Below are 21,455 nucleotides of genomic sequence, written 5' to 3'. Positions count from 1 at the left end.
CATGTAGAGCGGTCATTAATGAAACACATCAATAAGAGAAGAAAAAGCCTAATTGGACACCATTTGAGGCATGGGGGACTGATTACAGAAATAATGGAGGGGACTGTAGAAGGAAAGAGGCCACGAGGCAGACTAAGAATTTCATATATAAATAACATAATGATGCTAACTGGCGCTAAGAGTTATGAAGAGATAAAAAGGAAGTCACAAGACAGGATGTCGTGATGTGCTGCTATGTTTACCAATTTTCGGATTAATGCACCAAAGAAGAGAAGAAGAATAACTTCATAAAGCCCGAAAGTCTACGGCAATAGAAGTAATCTTTGAATTAATTATTGCAAAACACATAAAAAGGATAATGATACTACTAAATATGAAGTAAAATATTACCTTCATTTTTAGGTTTATTTCACATGTATTTATATGTAGTACTTATTAATTCTTCAGCTCTGGCTGGACAGATTTTACAGAGAATTTAAAATAACATTTTATTGCCAAAATTTAATTATATAACAACTCACAAATAGTTAACAGTAGTTAATTCTGAGTTACATTAAATAAGAACAAAATAAATAAGTTAATTTGTTAATTGCTGATATTTCACCAGATGATTGGTGGACCACAGCTAATCAAGTAATATTGAAACAGTTTAAGAGAACGCCTGTTAGTGCAAATGCATATTAAAAACCCCAATGAAAAGAAGATATAAAAGGACCTAAATTGAGGAGATGATCTGAAATATACAATCTAATTATTGATAACATCCCATGTTTTATAAAATATGCATTCTCATAAAACTGAATTCTCAAATGGAGAAGCCTTTTCAAAGCAAAAGTCTTATCAATTGTTATGGCCTGGAGATCAATAATTAGGTGTATATGCTGTTTTTTTTTTTTTTTGTAATAGATTTCACGGTTTGATATGAAAAATTTTTTTTTAAACCTAGATGGCGCCATATTAGGACTTTAGTCTTGTGTTGCATGCTGCAATTACTTTTACTAGCCCCACTGTTACACCAGATTGTGGTTGTTTTGCATTTGTAACAAACTTTGTGTTGTGTGCTCTGAAGATGCTGGATATGATACCAGCGAAATATTAGCTTTTAAGTTAATAAATAGTTATTTTCTTATCCATCTGTGTTAATATCAAACCGTGAAATCTATTACAAAAATGTCTGACGAACACATAAGCCTATCCACGCGTATGTATATACGCGTGGATAGGCTTATGTTGTGCCTAGAGTTGTGCGATATCTTTTAATAAGCAACAATTTTCTTCATCATCAAGCTGTAAAATACTGAGAGCGACACCCTTTCTTTCATAGTAACACAGTGATATCAGCATCCATTATGGCAAATTATGGATAACTATTGTGTAAGAATAATAATTTTAATATAAACAAAGGCAAATATAGGTAATTATCTTGGTTTATATTAAATTGAAGTTATTGTTTCCAGAATTTACCATAAATGAAATGAGGGTGACATGTTTGTTTATTTGGCATGATATCAAAGAAAGAGAAATCGCATGAAAAAAAAAAGTGGCTACATACTTGAGGGTGTAAAATATGTCTAGTACCAGCAAGGGCTGGATTTGTGAGAGATAAGATCGGATGGCCAGGACTATTAGCTGAATGAAGAGAAGCCTGACTTGGTGCTGGACTTGGAGTCAAAGGAAGACTACTAGAGCACACTGTGGCTGCTGGACTATGACCTGTCAATGGACTCTTTCTGTAACTTGTGTCCTAAAACAGAAAGTTATCTAAATATTACTGTACAAAAAATCCAGCATTATTTAAAATTCATTATTTACTTTAAATACAAGGTTGTATTAATCAGGTAAAAAAAAAAAAATAAACTTTTTTCTATTCTAACAACACACTTATCACTACAACAGCTACAATAAACAATAAAGACAACATTGACAAAGAGGAAGCTTATTCATACCAAAGAAATTATTTCAAACAAGAAAGACAATACATATAATAACAGGCATTAAAATACATAAATATAATAATAAAACATAATAATAAAAAAATACCAAATGAAAATTTAACTGTTCTCTTGTGAGTATCACACATAATGGTTCAGTTAAAAGTTTTGTTAATTATCAATAGGATAAATGGCTACACAAAACAGCAACTTAGAGCGAACCCCCCCCCCTCCCAAAGACATAGAAATCCCATTTTGTTAATTTTTCTACACCAAAATAAAACCATAAGAGCTGTAATTTATTTATTTATTATTATTTTTAACTGCAGCAAGGCTTTCTCTGGACAAAGGAGAAATTCTTCCCTTTTACCATATGGAATCCATAGGGTAAAAGGGAAAGCTTAAACTAGTTTGGTAAAGAATGATAGATAAAGAAAGAAAGATGGCTGGGTGTGTGGGTGGGGAGGGACTGGAGAAGCTGGATCTTTTGGCATTATGTGCCAAGGGATAAGAAGAGGATAACAGAAGATACCCTTTTTTTGGAATAAACGATCAGAGCACAGGCCAATACCTGAATGAGAAGCTATCATATGGCTAAACTTTGGCAATGTCTCGTAAGAACTGAACTTAATTTCTGCCAGCTAATACCAAAAAATTATCATTCATTTACTTCAACAAGTAAAACTGATTTTCTTAGCTTAAAGTTTAATATATGCATTTTTCATCCTACTTATGCAAAATGAGTGCCATTAAATTTAAGTTCAAGGTTTCATTAACTCACACCTTGAAGCGAGTGAGCTCATGTGCAAACATTCAAGAGGCAGTGAAACTTAAACTTGTGAAGTTGTTTTGATTTCATTGTTGTGGAGACGAATGAGAATGTGAGTTCTTTTTTTTAGAGAGGAGAGAGAGAGCAAAAAGTTAAAGAAAAGGAATTGGAGACCCATAGATTTATTTGAAAATGGTTTCTTTCAAAATAGTGAACCACCACCAGAAGATAATAATCTAGAAGAATACCTTTAAGATTTGTTTTACAAGAATTAACAGTGGGACAATTTGGAAAAAGTGAATTGCTCTAATAATTTGGTCTACTACTGCTTTTTGTTTTTCGCCCTGTGTTTGCTTCAGTCATTAAATGAAACAGAAGACAGAACATTTTATTTATTGCAAGACAGAAAGTTGTGTTTTCTTCTAATACTGTGGAAAAGAAGGAAAGTATTCAGACAAGAGAAGCGATTTCATTAGTATGAAAGGATTGCTTAAAAAATGCCAAGCTGAAAGAGTTTTAAGATTAGGTGTTTTCTCCTCATGGATAATTTTCTGATAGGATGTTTACTCTGAAGTCTACTGAGATAGGACAAGAATATTTATTTATTTCAGTTTTAAGGAAAGAAAATTATTTGAAAAGAATGTTAATTTTTAAATAGGAGTGAGATGACTCATTGGGGAACTGATTCTACTAAATATTGTGGAAAGCCATATTTGTAAAATTCTAGAAAAGATTAGGAAAGAATTTTGTTTCTTTGTTCTGTTAGACAACTTTAAACACACACACTCACACAATACACACACGTGCATGTGTGTGTATGAGAGAGAGAGAAAGCATTATCTCTCATGAAATCTTTCTAAACAAATTTAATATAAATAATTATATTCATATAATTAGATACTCAGTTTTTTATTACTTTCATTTCTTGAAATTTTCTGTTCCGAGTTACATTATTTCTTTCTTGCTTCCTTGCGGTGTGTGTAAGAGCATTCCAGTTAAGTAGAATTCAGTGTATGCAAGGAAGCTACTAGTCAGCTTCAACCTTTAGATGTCTGTATTAATAAACCATTTAAGGGATTTATGAAGGAGAAGTGGAACAGCTGGATGCAGTCTTCAGATTTTGAGGTTACGCCATCAGGAAGAAGGAAGAGGCCTAGCATTTTGCAAGTGGGTCAAAGCTTCATGGAATGCTATGAAAACTGAGACAGTGGTTAAATCATTTAAAAAGTGTGGCATTAGTAATGCACTGGATGGTACATAGAACAATTTGTATGAGGACTCAGATTCTGATTTAGAAGAGGTTTCAAGTGGCTCTTCATTTAGCTCTGCTCTGGAGATGAATTTCTGGGTTTTTGACGAAGAAAATTAAAAGGTGGGTACTCTTTCCTAGTTAGATTAGGTATTTGTTGAAAGTAGACCTATTTATTACTTTATATTTGAAATACAGTAAATAAATTCATTATAATATTCAGTAATAAAGTTTTTTTCCCAAAAAATGTGTACAAAAAAGGGGATGCGTCTTATACACTGGCAAATACGGTAAATATCTTTTTTGTGTTTACAATTCTCTTGTCTTATTTATGAGACTATAACTCAATGTAATATATGAACTAAATCTTATATATTACATTCACTTATCCTGGTCTAATAAATGTTCAACATTTATAAGACTAAGATAACGTTTTAATGTTTGGAGAAACTAGTATTGTTTTAAAGTAAATAAACTTAGATATTGGAAAGGAAAAAAAAATACTCGTGGTGCAAACCTTTTGAAGGTACGAAAGTAAAACATACTCAAGGAAAAAAAAACATATGATAGTATATTTTTTCTTTTAACACAATCCTGGATCGGTGTTAGTTCTGGAGCACAAACTTTTTTGTACAACTGGAGTGATACCATCTGGACCAGGGGACTTATTAGTATTATCAAGGCAGCTGAGTATTTTTCTGATGTCCTGATAAAAGATCAGAGATCTTTCATCCATATGTGTGTGTGTGTGAGAGAGAGAGAGATGGAAACATGGTATAGCAGAAGTTCTGCACAATAACCTTTAAAAGGGAGCAGAAGACAAGCTTATTGCATTAAGTCCTTAAAAAGTCTGCTTTGGTTACAGGATAAAGGATTAAACAAAATATATAATTTATAGTCTAACCAAGTGGGGAAAAAAAACTTCAAACATCTTTCTCTAATCCAGAGTAATTTAACAATAAGATGTTACACCTTTTGGTAATGACATATGGAAATATGACTTCTGCATAGCTTCAACCATGGTATCACCTCTGGGTCTGGCTCCCACTGAAGAGATCTCAATAAAGGTCGAAACCGGCCTGGGTAGTGACCCTTCCCATAATGCATAGCATTATACATGTCCGCAAGGAGATGTACTTTGCATTATGGGATACAAAGGAAAGTGACGAGAACTTAGTGCACCTTTGCTATGAGTTGCCCCAGTCCTGAAGATACTTAAGGCACAAACTTTGTTTGCTTACACTTGGATAAAGGATAAATATATAATTTATAGTCTAACCAAGTGAAAAAACTTTGAATAAAATATGTATCTATTAAGGCTAAAATTGATTGTAAAGATTACTCAGTAATTGTGAACATAAAAAAAAAATAAATAAAATAAATAAATAAAAAAGTTTAAAATAAAGTCCCTGATGATGTCTCTGTGACAGATGAAATATTGGAATCATTACATCATTTAATGGAATTATTCAATTTTACTCTTCTCTGTCCTACCAAAAGCCAAGAGATGTGCAGATATAAACAAAATATGTTTAATGATAGACGTTGCATTGTCACATCTTCTGCTGTAATAACTGTTTCTATACACCACAGATAGACTTTCTACTAGTTGAACAGTATAATACCATCCTTTAAAACAGAATGCTCCACCAAACAAAGAAGGGCATTGCAGCCAGCCTTAATTCTGTGTTCCAGTTCATCCAGAGATGTTTTAATAAGTTTGTCAAGCACAATGATAACATCTGCAATGAACTCCATATAAAGATACAAAGACACTACCAATTTCAAATTTCTTTGTTTGAACAATACACTTAGCATTCTCCAGGCATCCTCCATGCTCAAACAAGTCCACCAACTAGAAGAGTGCTACAGCTTTGTCACTTCGCAGAAATGATGTTGATTGTTAATCAGCAATGTGTATTGTTGATTAATGTGGACCAAGATGTTGTTAAGAAAGGCTTGTGGTTTCAGTGAAAATTTAATGCATGCTCTCTATATGCTGTGGAAACATTACTGGAATTGTCTGTACTGCTTGCATTTCAAACATAAGATTCTCTAGTATCTGATAACAGGATGAAGGCCAGAGCAGGCCAACACTCTCTGACAGAGTGTTGGCCTGCTCTTATCAATCACTGCCTGAGGACTAAATGACTTCCATAGCTTCAGCATGTTGCCAAATTATACACTTTGTGAATGATTTCCTCTCTGCAAATGACACTTGACTAATATTCAGGTAATATTAACTAATGATCTCCTTTGAGAGGCAGCAAAATTTGCATTTGGATAGTTACATCTATTTTATTGCAGTGGAGAAGTGCCTATGAGCGCTAGTAGGATAGTGCATGTAATTTAGCACATGGATATTATTGTGTGTGTGTTTAAATATTTAAATAAATATAAAATTAAAACAAATTTAAGTAAAAATCAGATATGAAGAAAATGAGAGAAAAAAGCTCAGCTGTGTGTGTTGTAAGAATATACAAAGGCCAACTTATACAGTGATGGTAAATGTGTTATAAATACCAGACTGGAAAATGGCAATTACTCAATACCCCTCCCCGCTGCATGAAGCAGTTGGTTTTGGGCTATACTGATGAAGTTGGATTTCTTTCGAATGCATCAATTTTCTCTCACAATGGACAGATTTCAAACACATCTGATAACAAGAGCAGTAGTTTCACTGACTATTACAGGTGGGTAGGAAGTAAGAGTCAGATAATTTGTAGAATTTTCAGTATTGCCATGCCAAATTGACATGTCTCCTGGTGGAAGGCTGGCAATAATAATTATTAACACTGCAATTATGAGATGGTAATCTCCATGGTCATTTAAGATTTGGTGGGGATTCAAAACATGAATTTATATATCTAAAAAGAAAAAATAAATTCTCACCAAGCCAGTGCTTAAAATATTAATTTGTCCCAGGTTGTCTCCCTAATGTGAGAGACTTATTATTGAATAGGAATTCCACCAAAAGAAGGAAAAAGAGCAACAGTAATTCCTATTTATGAAAACGATAATAAATAGGATCTTCATATTATAGTGGCATAAGCATTCTGAATTCCTGTTACAAAATATTCTGAAGACTTTATATTCTTGAAACACGGAATATTTAGAAAAGGATCCTTATGTATAGTACAATCTAGAAACATGAATCACATTTATTGGTTTTGAACAAGCATATTACTAGAAAAACCAATACTAAATAGCATTCAAAGAACAGTCATTTTGGCAAGAAATAAATCAAGGTGTTAGACAGGGATATCCCCTATGTTTGCATCTCTATTTATTCTATATTTTAAAAAAATAATAACCAAAAGGAATAAGAAAAAACCATCCATATCCTCTAATGTGAATTTAAATGCATTATGCGAATAAACACTTATTTGCATAAGTGTTTATTCGCATAAGCAAACATGATGTTCTTCCTATTCGTTTCCATCCTCCTTTCTTCATTCAGGTTTCTAATGACATTTTCCAATGCTCGGTTGCACATGATTGGTGAGAGAGCATCTCCCTGATGAAGACCAAATTTCATTTCAAAAGTTGATGAATATTTCAGTAAGAAATGTACTTTGCAGAGGGTGTGGCAATACACAGTCATATCATATTTATATACTTTTGCAGTATTCTAAACAGTCTAACTGTATTCCATAATGCATTTTGATGTATGCTATCATATGTTTGTTTATAGTACACATACTAGATGTAATTCTTTATCAAATTCATAATGTTTTTCTAACAATTGTCAGAGCATAAAAATATGATAAGTTTTTGACTTTCTCTTGCAGAAGCCACACACAGTCTCTGATGATTGCATCTGAGACTCAGTTGTTAAGGGTGTTCTCTAATTTTTAGAAGTTCTGCTGTAATTTTATTTTCCCCAGCTGCATTATTATTTTGTAGTGCTTTAATAACATTCTTGACTTCAGTCAGAGATGGTTCCTCAGTGGGTTTTTTCAACATTTTCTTCTAAACATTATACCTCGAGTGTAAAGTTTTCATCTGGTGATGGTGACTTGTTTAGCAGTCTCTCAAAATACTGTCTGAATCCTCAACAATTTCCTTTTCTTGAGTAATAATATCTCCTTGGTTGTTAGTCAGTATTTGAATGGCTTTCTTCAATTAATATTTTCTTTGCCAGTCTTTTCTCTCAATACAGTTTTACTATTAAATTTCTCTAGGGCCTATAGTTCTCAGTATTTCATAGTAATGGGTTCGGTAGCATTTTTAACCTTATCTCATTACTTTCTATTGAACATTTGTTTTTCTTTCTGCTGCTTATGAATTGAAGTTTCTTTTGCATAACAAGTAATAATAGTTTTGATCTGAGTCTATTTGATTTTTTTTTATTTCTCTCAGCTATAGGAGGAACTCAATACTGTATTTCCTGCTTTATCTTTTCTGTATACTATCTTTGCATGTTTACATCCTCATACTTTTCAATATTATGTCAATTCGTATTTCCGATTCTGTTAACATTTCTCCATTTAACAAAAATGTCTTGGCTTGAAGTGTGCTATTACCGGGTAGTTATCAGTATCTCCATCAATTATCCAGCAGGTATAGACATTTCTTACACATTTTCTGCCTACTGCTTATCATTACATGGTCTATTTGATTGCTTACAGTTAGTAGAGAGCACTAATCCAATTGTTAGTCATTACTAATGTCATGGAGACTATCTGGACCAACTCTTGGTCTATATCTTGTTTCTTTTCTTATTTTAGCATTCAAGTCACACATAACTAATGGCATACAATTTTCAAGTAAAGAATCATATATATCTTTTCAAGTTCTTCATAAAATTTATGTTTGATATCAACATCCTTATCTTCTACTGGTGCAAAACCATTGATAATTGCAACATCAAACAGATGTTGCAATATCAGAGCTAATCATCTACTGGTGTGAAAGTTTTTATATATGGTAAGATGTTATCATTCATCATTTCACTATATGTTCTATTGCAAAATACATTGCTTTTACTAAGTTTCCATGACCTGGCAATGTGGTTTGTTGCTAAGATTTGAATACTGCAATTTTCTATTGCATCAATAATACATTGAAGAGATCCAGGTTTAAACCAAGTTTTTATATTCCATGTTCCAACTATAAGCTGCCAGTGTGAACAGTCCAGTTTGTAAATCTAGTACCTGGTTTTGTAACTCACAGGTTTTTTACACTAAATGGTAAGTCAAGTCCATCGTAATAATCCCCAACTCAGAGGACCATGATATCTCTCTTAGTCTGTCCCTACATTTTAACCTGTAACTATGATCCCACCAGCACAGATCTCCAAGTCACTGGAGTGTGCAAACCCTCCACCACAACAAGGTGGAAACACCAATGGAAGGTCCACAGTATTGTTCACTGAAAATATTATGTGAAGTTAATCTTCCATCTATCAGCTTCACAGTCAAAAAACAATGCAATGAACACCCTCTGGTTTGAACAGTTATCTGATATAAAATAGACTTTAAAGCCAAGGTGAGACAGCTAGTCTCACACAGATACAGAAATTTTATGTCTCCAGGACATTGGTTTTTATATATTGCTGAAAAAAAAAAAAAAAAAAAATCTGAGGACTTGGTAAAGAATAAACAACAACATAGAGAATACAATGTTGAGTTAGGAGATTAATTTTTATGTAACACGATGGGTCTTCTAAATCATGGCAACTTCACTCTCTGTTATTAAATTGTGAATGAAGATATTTTGTATGTTTTAATACTTCATTCACATTTAACATAATCCACCATGTCATAAGCAGGACTTGTAAATATCATTTGTTGTTAGTATCTTGCTTGTAATATATTATTCATATAAATGTTTAGAAGTTTGTTTGTTATTATTTAATCTTAGAATATGTAATAATAATGAAAAGACTATATAAACAAGTCATTCTTTTTATTTGGTTTATTCTGTAAAATTTATTATAAGAAACTGTATGTATATAAACTTAAATGTATATTATATGAATTGTGATATATCTTTTATTTCTGTATGTAAAGGTAATTTTATGTAATTCTTCTGATTGGATTTGATTGGCTGTTGTCAAGGAAACGGAGCTAATTTTAGATAGCGCGTGCGTGGAGCATGAGCTATGGTATTCAAAGTGAGAAGATATAAGCTGAACTAGCTAGAACCAGATTTTGGCAGAAAGAATGAATGTATTTAATTGGAGAACGAAAGTAAATGAGGAGAAGCATTCAGGACAGCAAGGAGTAGAGTAACGGGTGGCAGCAAAGAGATTTGGATATGCTGTAAATAGATTAAGAAGGAAATGGGAAATTAATAGGCAATTAGGAATATTTATACGGAATTCTAAAATTACGAAGAATTCCAATTGTTTTGAGGAAGAATAGTGCAAGGCTGAATTTAATGCATAGAAGAAAACAAGGAATAAGTAGATTACCTAAAACGAATGTGTCAAGACTTGTGAAGCTCTATGTTTAATATTTCAGTTATACAGTGAAGATTCCCTTTGAATAGTGTTACTTCAAAGTGATAGTTAACTTCAGTTTTAAGTGTGCCTACAGTGAATCTGATGTGCAAAGGATGTAACCCGGTAAAAGGAGTCCATTTTTCTTATATTTCAGCGTGAAGAAATAAGAGTTAACTCCGCCTGATATATCTTAACATTAATTGTGGCATTCTACTAAAATTAGCCGAAGTATGGAGCTTTAAAGTGTTTCCCCCTTGAAGTGATAATGGCCTCATAATTGAATTAAGTGTTTGTTGACAAACAGAGAATTAGAGAGTTCTACTATAAGAGTATTTACTGTAAGATTCTGTAACATTGGACTGTGTGAACCGTTTTAATTATTCGGAAGAATATAGAATTGACAGCTGAATGTCTGATGCCTAATGTTTTATGTTTGTTATGAATACCTGAACTAAGTTGATTTGCAATATCTTGTTTTCAAAGTTTCAAAGAACCAGGGCGAACAGCGAAAAGTCAGCTACTGGAACAAATCTGAAAACAAAGCCCAACTCAACATCACCAGAGTTAAAGATCGGTACTATCAACGTAAGAAGCCTGAATGGCAAAGAAATGGAGCTAGCTGAGGAATTAGATAAGTACCAGATCGACATAATAGGGGTGACTGAAACAAAAAAGACCAAAACTGGTGAGATCTTTCTGAGCAATAAATACAAAATGTTATATTCAGGCAATAACAATCAAGGAAAAGAAGGAGTAGCCATAGTATTCAACACAAAATACGAGGCTAATCTTCTTGAATGGCAGTCAGTCTCAAGTAGAGTAATGTGGGCAAATATGAGAATGGGGAACTGGACAATGAGACTTATTTGTGCCTATGGTCCCACAGAAGGTTCTATTAAGGTAGAAGTGGAGGAATTTTTTGAGGCTTTAGAAAAAGCAACTGACACAATGAAAAAGGAAAAGTTGGTCCTTGTTGGGGATCTAAATAGTAGAATAGGAAATGACTGTGAGACATACAAAAATATTTTGGGAAAATTTGGAGAAAAGAGCAAAGCTAATAATAATGGCAAATATCTGTTGGATTTCTGCTCAGGACATGGACTGGTTATTACTAACACCATGTTCCAACATAAAAATGTGCACAAATTCACATGGAGAGAAGAGGCTAGGAATAAGAAAAGTCTCATTGACTATGTTATTGTTGATAGTGATGTTTTCTCCCTGGTGCAGGACACCAGAGTGTACAGAGGATTTGAAATTGGAAATGATCACTATTTAGTCTTGAGCAGGATAAAATTGAATTTCATATTGAAAAGAATAACATGTAAGAAAGTTTTAAAGCGAATAAAAGTTGAGCAGCTCTCAGATGTAAACTGTAGACTAAAATACAGAAATATTATTGAAAAGAAAATGAAAGAGTTTGAGAACAGGAATCAAACTTTGGAGATTCAGTGGCAAACTCTGAAGGAAACATTGATTGATTCTTCCAGAGAGGCATGTGGTGAGGTTGTGTGCAAAGATAAAAAAATCAGAACTCCCTGGTGGACACAGGAAGTTAAAGAGGCAGTGAAGGAAAAGAAGAAAGCATAACAAAAGTTCCTGGCAAATAAGTCAGATTTTACTCTTACAGAATACAGAGACAAATGTAAGAAAGCTAAACAGTGTGTAAAACTAGCTAAACAAAAGTCATGGGAGGACTTTGGCAAGAATATAGAAAATAAATATCAAGAAGGTGGCAAAATATTCTGGAGGTTGTTGAAGAAGCTTAGGAATGGAGGAAAGAGTGCTGTAAAAGGAATTAGAGATGATAAAGGTGAAATGAAAACAGGAGAAAAAGATATCCTTGAAGTATGGAGTAATTACTTTGAAAAACTGCTAAATGAAACAAGCAATGATGACAGCACAGTGATAAAAAACACTGACCAGGCATGCAGTCAGGAATACATATCCATACTTGAAGTAGAAAAAGCCATCAAAGGCTTGAAATGTGGAAAGGCAGCAGGAGTAGATGATATTCGACCAGAAATGCTGAAGTATGGTGGTATAAGAGTCTTACAGTGGCTGCACTGCATAGTTCAGAAAGCCTGGACAGAGGGACGAATTCCCGATGATTGGAGTAGAGCTCTCATAGTACCCATATATAAAAAGGGAAATAAAACTGAATGTGAGAATTACAGAGGTATTTCCCTACTGAGTGTTCCTGGCAAGATCTATGCAAGTATACTTGAGAAACGGCTGAGAAGAATTGTGGAAGAAAAGCTTGGTGAAGAACAAGCTGGATTCAGGCCAAATAGAGGCTGTCAGGATCAGATCTTCACTTTACGACAAATAGTCGAGAAAGCATGGGAATATAACAAAGATCTGTATTTAAGATTTGTCGATTTGGAAAAGGCATATGACAAGGTGCCAAGAGAGAAGCTATTCAATACGCTGCAGTTATATGGTGTCAATGGGGCATTATATCAAGCAATACTTAGTCTTTATTTGAGTTGTGAGTCAGCAGTTAGAATTGAAGGAAGTACAGGAAGATGGTTTAATGTTAAATCTGGTGTGAGACAAGGATGTACATTATCCCCTCTGTTATTCATTATCTATATGGATCACATTATGAAGGAATGTGGTATTAAACCTGATATCAAAATTGGAGATGTTAATGTCAGCTCTTTGCTTTATGCGGATGATGTTATACTTCTAAATAAATCCGCTACAAGTCTGCAAGATTCTCTGACTAAATTGAATAGCTGTTGTAATAGATATGGTATGAAGGTCAGCAATAAAAAGACAAAGACAATGAAAATAGGCAGAATCATTGAAAATGTCAACTGTGTTGTGAATGGAGAACCTGTGGAACAAGTAAAACATTTCAGCTACTTAGGCACAATTTTTACTGAAGATGGTAAACTAAATATAGAAATAGACAACAGAATCAGCAAAGCTGGTATCGTGGGAAGTCAATTGAATAAATTCATATGGAATAAGAAAGAAATTAGTCGGAACACTAAATTAGCTGTATACAAGACTGTGTTCAAACCAATTTTAACTTATGGATCTGAGAGCTGGGTCAGAAGTAAAACACTTGACCAAAGACTAGAGACCGCAGATATGAGAGTCCTGAGAAAGATTAGAGGTGTGAACAGATGGCATCAATGGCAATATCATATTAAAAATGAGGATATTAGGAAAGAACTTGACATTGTCAGCATCCAGGAATGCGTTAGCAGAGCTAATCTCAGATGGTATGGTCACTTAAATAGAATGGGAGAGGAAAGATTAGCAAAACAAGTGTTCTCTGCCAGGTTGGCAGGAAAACGACCCAGAGGAAGACCAAGATATAGGTGGATTGATACGGTACAAAGTGCCTTAGACGATAGAAATATAAGATCTGATAATGTTGGAGTCTTGACAAGTAACAGACTGATTTGGAGGAAAATTGTAGATAGGAAGTTAGTAATGATGTAATTTTTTCATGTAGTACTGTCATATCCTGTATACCCCTTGAGGGTACATGGCAGGAATTTGATGATGATGATGTTTTCAAAGTTATACTTAATGTAGATGTTATATAACCCCGCATTAAATGTTTTGTTTTATTGATTCTAATTTGGTGTTTGCCTGATTCTCCTTCATTGCACTGATCATAAAAAATATCGGACCTTGCGGAAGCCTTAAATGATAATATTAACCTCGGCAAAGTGTGACTGAAAAAGTTAATTGATGAATGATTCCTCTATATTATATAGACTAGTCTGAATATAGGGTAGCACAGGATAATATAAATTTCTCTATATTCAGATAGTATCATTCGGCATCTAACAAATAAAAACGGATAATTTAAATAAGAATAACATTCCAACAAGATGGCGGATTCAAAGCCAGGATATACAATCCAACACTGTCACCCTTGTGGGACAATATAACTCTTTGTTATGGTTGTTGTCATGCTTAGTAGATATTAGTTAAAAATAAATGTGCATTCAGCATGTGAACAATTTTGAATTGTGGAGTTTCATGTTGTTTTCTAGTAAATGAAATGGCTTCCAAGAATTTCTGAACACCTTGTTATCTGCAATAATGAGAATTAAGAGCATTGCTAGTATGGGACTTGGATCAGGCCTTTCAGTAGTTTGTCATAGTAGAAAGAACAGTACTCAATTTTGAAAAAGTGTGAAAAATTAAGAATCTACATTTTTAAAGATAACACATTTCATCAACTTTCATTATCATCAAAACTTTTTGTACACTTATTATACATCTTTAAAACTTAATTTCACTTACTCATATAAAGCAAATATTTTTCAATATTATGACATTTCTTAGCAACATCTAACTTATAATATAATACCTCGAATATATGAAAATAAAGGGAAAAATCTTTCTCAGATAAAAACAAATGCAATGAAATAGTAAAATAATGAGAATGTTCTTTAAATTGCATTTCCTAACCTAAGTTTTTGAAAGCTAAAGAATTTGTGCTGAAAGATGTTTAATAAATATTTTTCATTTTATAAATTGTGATAAAAAACTCTTGAGAGCTTTCAATTTATTTCTAATAAGTTTTCTTTCTATCTATACATTTCATACAGTTAAAAAGAAGATTCCTCCTTGACAATGTGATCAGTTTAGTAAGTAATATTATCAAAATAATATGCATTTGTCTAAAACAGTAGTTTAAATTTAACATTGCTGCCACATGCCAATTTTGCCTTTCCAGTTGCATTATCATTAGCTGCTGTTGCTTTTCAATGCCTCCAACCCACCCACCAAACTTTCAATCAATTTAGACTCTTTAAGCTTTCATTACACAACTGTTGACTTAACTTTCCACCAACATCACACACACATTTTTTGTTTCTGTGTTTTATATATTATTTCTTCATCATATTCTAATTAGTGAGATAAACAATATCTTTACAGAGTATCTTATTTTTATCTCTACCCAGCCAATTAGATGCTAAATGTTGTTTTACATTTCTTATCTTTCCTGGACAGGATGCACATTAACAAGAAATTAAAAAAAAAAATGCATTTTCTCTTTAGATTGCCAGGATCACATTTTAGAATTAATCATCATCAAATTCCTGCCATGTACCCTCAAGGGGTGTACAGGATATGACAGTACTACATGAAAAAATTACATCATTACTAACTTCCTATCTACAATTTTCCTCCAAATCAGTCTGTTACTTGTCAAGACTCCAACATTATCAGATCTTATATTTCTATCGTCTAAGGCACTTTGTACCGTATCAATCCACCTATATCTTGGTCTTCCTCTGGGTCGTTTTCCTGCCAACCTGGCAGAGAACACTTGTTTTGCTAATCTTTCCTCTCCCATTCTATTTAAGTGACCATACCATCTGAGATTAGCTCTGCTAACGCATTCCTGGATGCTGACAATGTTAAGTTCTTTCCTAATATCCTCATTTTTAATATGATATTGCCATTGATGCCATCTGTTCACACCTCTAATCTTTCTCAGGACTCTCATATCTGCGGTCTCTAGTCTTTGGTCAAGTGTTTTACTTCTGACCCAGCTCTCAGATCCATAAGTTAAAATTGGTTTGAACACAGTCTTGTATACAGCTAATTTAGTGTTCCAACTAATTTCTTTCTTATTCCATATGAATTTATTCAATTGACTTCCCACGATACCAGCTTTGCTGATTCTGTTGTCTATTTCTATATTTAGTTCCCCATCTTCAGTAAAAATTGTGCCTAAGTAGCTGAAATGTTTTACTTGTTCCACAGGTTCTCCATTCACAACACAGTTGACATTTTCAATGATTCTGTCTATTTTCATTGTCTTTGTCTTTTTATTGCTGACCTTCATACCATATCTATTACAACAGCTATTCAATTTAGTCAGAGAATCTTGCAGACTTGTAGCGGATTTATTTAGAAGTATAACATCATCCGCATAAAGCAAAGAGCTGACATTAACATCTCCAATTTTGATATCAGGTTTAATACCACATTCCTTCATAATGTGATCCATATAGATAATGAATAACAGAGGGTATAATGTACACCCTTGTCTCACACCAGATTTAACATTAAACCATCTTCCTGTACTTCCTTCAATTCTAACTGCTGACTCACAACTCAAATAAAGACTAAGTATTGCTTGATATAATGCCCCATTGACACCATATAACTGCAGCGTATTGAATAGCTTCTCTCTTGGCACCTTGTCATATGCCTTTTCCAAATCGACAAAACTTAAATACAGATCTTTGTTATATTCCCATGCTTTCTCGACTATTTGTCGTAAAGTGAAGATCTGATCCTGACAGCCTCTATTTGGCCTGAATCCAGCTTGTTCTTCACCAAGCTTTTCTTCCACAATTCTTCTCAACCGTTTCTCAAGTATACTTGCATAGATCTTGCCAGGAACACTCAGTAGGGAAATACCTCTGTAATTCTTACATTCAGTTTTATTTCCCTTTTTATATATGGGTACTATGAGAGCTCTACTCCAATCATCGGGAATTCGTCCCTCTGTCCAGGCTTTCTGAACTATGCAGTGCAGCCACTGTAAGACTCTTATACCACCATACTTCAGCATTTCTGGTCGAATATCATCTACTCCTGCTGCCTTTCCACATTTCAAGCCTTTGATGGCTTTTTCTACTTCAAGTATGGATATGTATTCCTGACTGCATGCCTGGTCAGTGTTTTTTATCACTGTGCTGTCATCACTGCTTGTTTCATTTAGCATTTTTTCAAAGTAATTACTCCATACTTCAAGGATATCTTTTTCTCCTGTTTTCATTTCACCTTTATCATCTCTAATTCCTTTTACAGCACTCTTTCCTCCATTCCTAAGCTTCTTCAACAACCTCCAGAATATTTTGCCACCTTCTTGATATTTATTTTCTATATTCTTGCCAAAGTCCTCCCATGACTTTTGTTTAGCTAGTTTTACACACTGTTTAGCTTTCTTACATTTGTCTCTGTATTCTGTAAGAGTAAAAGCTGACTTATTTGCCAGGAACTTTTGATATGCTTTCTTCTTTTCCTTCACTTCCTCTTTAACTTCCTGTGTCCACCAGGGAGTTCTGATTTTTTTTATCTTTGCTCACAACCTCACCACATGCCTCTCTGGCAGAATCAATCAATGTTTCCTTCAGAGTTTGCCACTGAATCTCCAAGGTTTGATTCCTGTTCTCAAACTCTTTCATTTTCTTTTCAATAATATTTCTGTATTTTAGTCTACAGTTTACATCTGAGAGCTGCTCAACTTTTATTCGCTTTAAAACTTTCTTACATGTTATTCTTTTCAATATGAAATTCAATTTTATCCTGCTCAAGACTAAATAGTGATCACTTCCAATTTCAAATCCTCTGTACACTCTGGTGTCCTGCACCAGGGAGAAAACATCACTATCAACAATAACATAGTTTTAGAATTAATTATATCTAAATTATCTAGATAAAAGTTGGATTTCAGTATTTCCAAACGGCAATATGGAAATAATGAAGGTCAAAGAATCTTCAAATAACAACCCTCAATTAACTGACCCAATGAATGGGTTAATGTGTCAACTAATACATTCTGGTACAGAATCAATTAACTGTATCTTCAGTGTTTTTATTTTTTTCATTTTTTATTTATGTATCTCATACCTATGGTACCCATGGATGAGATAAGAAATTTTTAAAATTATTTTATTCATTTATCTTTACATAGTCCACACAATCTACTGCAGAAAACAAAAAAATTGACCTTTTTCAAGGCACTTCATTTCTCTCACCTGAAAAATGGTGAGGTGGTCTCACCCCAGAAATTGAAATTCATCCCAAACTTAAAGACAATCACAAATATCCACGCCCACTACAGGATTCAAATCTAAAGGCCTGTTCATAAGGTATGTTAATCACTAGGCAAGCAAACCAACCTTTCACTTATCCAACCAAAACTGCTTACCATGTGCAATCAGATAATTCAGGGATTACTGTATTACCAAACAACAACAAAATTCTGTTTATGATTAAGTATTATTTAGACATACCAATTTATTCAACTTGTGGAGACTCATTTCACATGATATGAGTCTCTTTCGTCTTTCATACTTACTCATTCCAATAATATTTTCTCTATAATGTGCAAAGTCGGACAGCTCTCAGTTTGATTAAGTATTTTGCTAGGATACACATATTGCAATTAAAATGTCATTAAACCCCAATCATTTTTCTTAAATGTTTTGGATACTGATTTTATTTTATTTTTTAAATAAAATGCAAACAATGATTCCTGATAATGATAACAAAAATACATTCATAAAATATGCAAATCAGCATATCTAGATGAGAGATATCACCCTTCACTGGTGTTGAAGCACATATGTGGACAACTCTGATTTGTAAATGTTCCTAAATAAATTAATATTTTGGTTGCTAAGCTCCACAATTATAATATGCATAAATACTCTTCAACAGCAGCTATATAAGCAATATGACATTTATAATAATATTACCACTCTGAGTATAATTTAAAACATCTTTTAAAGAGTACTACATAAGTAGTACTCTTTAAAAGATGCAATATGAAAAAAATAAAAATAAAAGGATGAATCCTCTTCAGCCCCTGAAAAACTAGATGTCATTTTCAACTCAAGACATATTTCTATGTATAACTGCTAATACTATTATAAATCACAAAGCCATTCAATTGAGAATTTCTGCTCACAGATTCTGGGTGGTATACCAAAAAGCTATCCAAAAATGCTTGTTGGTATTCATAAGAGGATAATCTGGTAAAATAATGACCACTCTCTCAGAGATTAACTTAAAGTTCTGTTACTGCTTGTGCATTTTCTCTATGTTTTTTATAAGCAATGTTCCATTGAATGTCTACTATCACCTCTCCACTTTCTTTTTAAGAGTGGAAAGGTGATAGTAGACATTCAAGTCAGAATATAGCAACTGTGGTCAAGGTTCATTTACTGTCCAGGTTAACACTTGTCAAAAGTCTTTTCCTCTTTCTCTTTTCTTTTTTTCATTCAATATACCTCAGTTCTGTAGAACAGCCTTCCTCATGCTTCCCAAAGAATATAACCTTTACTTGTTCAAGAAACATTAACAGATTCCTACTTTCTCCTCTTGAACACATACATATGTACGTAAGCACATGCATGCACACCACACTGATGCACTAAAGATGTTATAACCTTGCATGTATGGATAGATATGTAAATATAAAATGTGAATGAAATGAATTCTGAAAATAAAATATGCACCACTATAGTTCATGTCTAGATAATAGAAATGCAATGGAAAAGAGAATTTATATGCAAAAGAATGACTATAAATGAGCATGCTATAATTATAAATGTTGCATTTATAAACTTTTTCCATCCCATACATAAATGTACGCTGAAACACGTTTTCAGTATATGCAAGCTAAACTTGATTACATCACTTGATGGTGCCCATTTATGAACAAGCAGAAATAATATATAATGAATATTACAGAGATTATTTATACTGCTTTAAAAAATCCTGCAAATGTTCATTTTAGATCAAAGTAAAAATTTACTGGTGGGTCATCTTTCACATTTATTTTTCAAATACAATAAAACCACATCATAAGTTAACCTGGGAAAAATAAATGCAAAACCCGAAAACAATAAAATTTAAGTTTAAAATTGATCGATGTTCAATAATTGGAATATAAGGCATATTCTAGTTTGAGGTTATCTTGGGTAGACATGCCGTTATGAAGCTCCTGTACGATTGTGATTTTTTATTTTATTTTGTGTTTTCTTAGATTCACTTTAGTATGTTATTGCAGTTTTTAGTGGATTTACTGTATTAGTGCATTTCGTAACAATTGTTACGAAAATTCACCACAATAAGTTAGTGTCTAAACCACAAGTTAATAGAGCTGCTAGTGAGAAGAACATTTGTCCTAATGAGTACAAATGATGCAGCAGTGATGTTGGTAATATAGAAGTGATAATCTGACATCGGAAATATCCCAATTAAAAGAAATTATTAAAAAAATCAATCAGAGAACTGGAAAAAAAAGTGGAAAAACGATTAAAGAAACTTAGGATAAGAAAACTGATCAGAACAAGAAGAGGCAGGAAAAAAGAAGTGACAGGAGTTATAAATTCTACAAAGCACAAGCCAGAAAAGTAACCAGTATTGGGCAAACAGCTAAATAGGAGTGTGAAAAGAAATTACTATGCAGGCTAAAGGCAATTCAAACAAATTTATCATTATGCCACAAGTAAAAGAAAGAATGAATGTGGAATAATAATTTTACTGAATGCAGATTTAATTTTTGTGTCAGAAACTGATGAGAATGTTCAAACAGTGAATCACTTTGCTGAAATATATCATTCTGGATTATGCAACATGATGCACAGTGCTACTACGACTACACTGGATAAAGAAGCAGAAATGCATGAGATTTAGGTTGAAGTTGTTACCACAAGAGTGATGACAGGCTTGGATGCTTGGGTGATTCTCTTGATGCCTTGTTAGAGAAGGGGGATCTCAGCCATCGAGAAGAGAAGGGTAAGGGTACCCTGTCTTAATCGAAGGAGAGATGATGTGTACATGTCTGAAGAAGGTGCAGCGCGATATTATTGGTTCGTGACGCAGGAGGCTCCCAAGGATGAGGAAGCTGAACGGTGCAAATCCCCTGGAGAGAGCAATACAGCAGGTGATGGCTCAGGGAACAAACCACATTATCAGACAAGATACTTCTTGAGATCTCGAAGCACCGTATAAAGCGGTATGGAGAATAGAAGGAAAACAGTAAGTCACAGCACCAGTTGCAAAAAGAGGAGCCCACAGGACAGGCTGATGGCATTCTCTGCGTTAAGATAAATGACAAATCTGAGTGTAGTCCGATCCAGAGAATTTATGACTCACGACACAGAAACACAGTATTAAAAAAATTTTCATTTTTCATCCATTTTCATGTTTAAAATTTTTTCAAGAAGGGATGGGCCTTTGTAAAAATATTTATGTAGCTCCAAAAAGTCTAAATATTTTTACGTAAATTTTACCCAGTAAGAATTGTAACTTGTACATAGATGTTTGTTT

At 33.4% G+C, this 21,455-nt stretch overlaps 1 protein-coding gene across 3 annotated transcripts in view; it reads right to left on the bottom strand.

Annotated features, from left to right (window-relative positions):
* Positions 1-21,455, bottom strand: part of Alh (coiled coil domain containing protein Alhambra) — a 294,506-nt gene that overhangs the window by 39,065 nt on the left and 233,986 nt on the right. For all 3 annotated transcript variants that reach the window (XM_090391968.1, XM_090391969.1, XM_090391970.1), the window contains one exon: positions 1,553-1,744. In XM_090391968.1, coding sequence (XP_090248094.1) covers positions 1,553-1,744 — 192 coding nt within the window. The remainder of the gene's footprint in view (positions 1-1,552; positions 1,745-21,455) is intronic.

Source organism: Typopeltis vanoorti, chromosome 4, assembly GCF_054136105.1.
Source record: "Typopeltis vanoorti isolate ZY-2024b chromosome 4, IOZ_Tvanoo_1.0, whole genome shotgun sequence".
Classification (NCBI taxonomy): domain Eukaryota; kingdom Metazoa; phylum Arthropoda; class Arachnida; order Uropygi; family Thelyphonidae; genus Typopeltis; species Typopeltis vanoorti.
The sequence above is the reverse complement of the archived record's forward strand: the minus strand, read 5'-3'. Positions and strand labels throughout refer to the sequence as shown.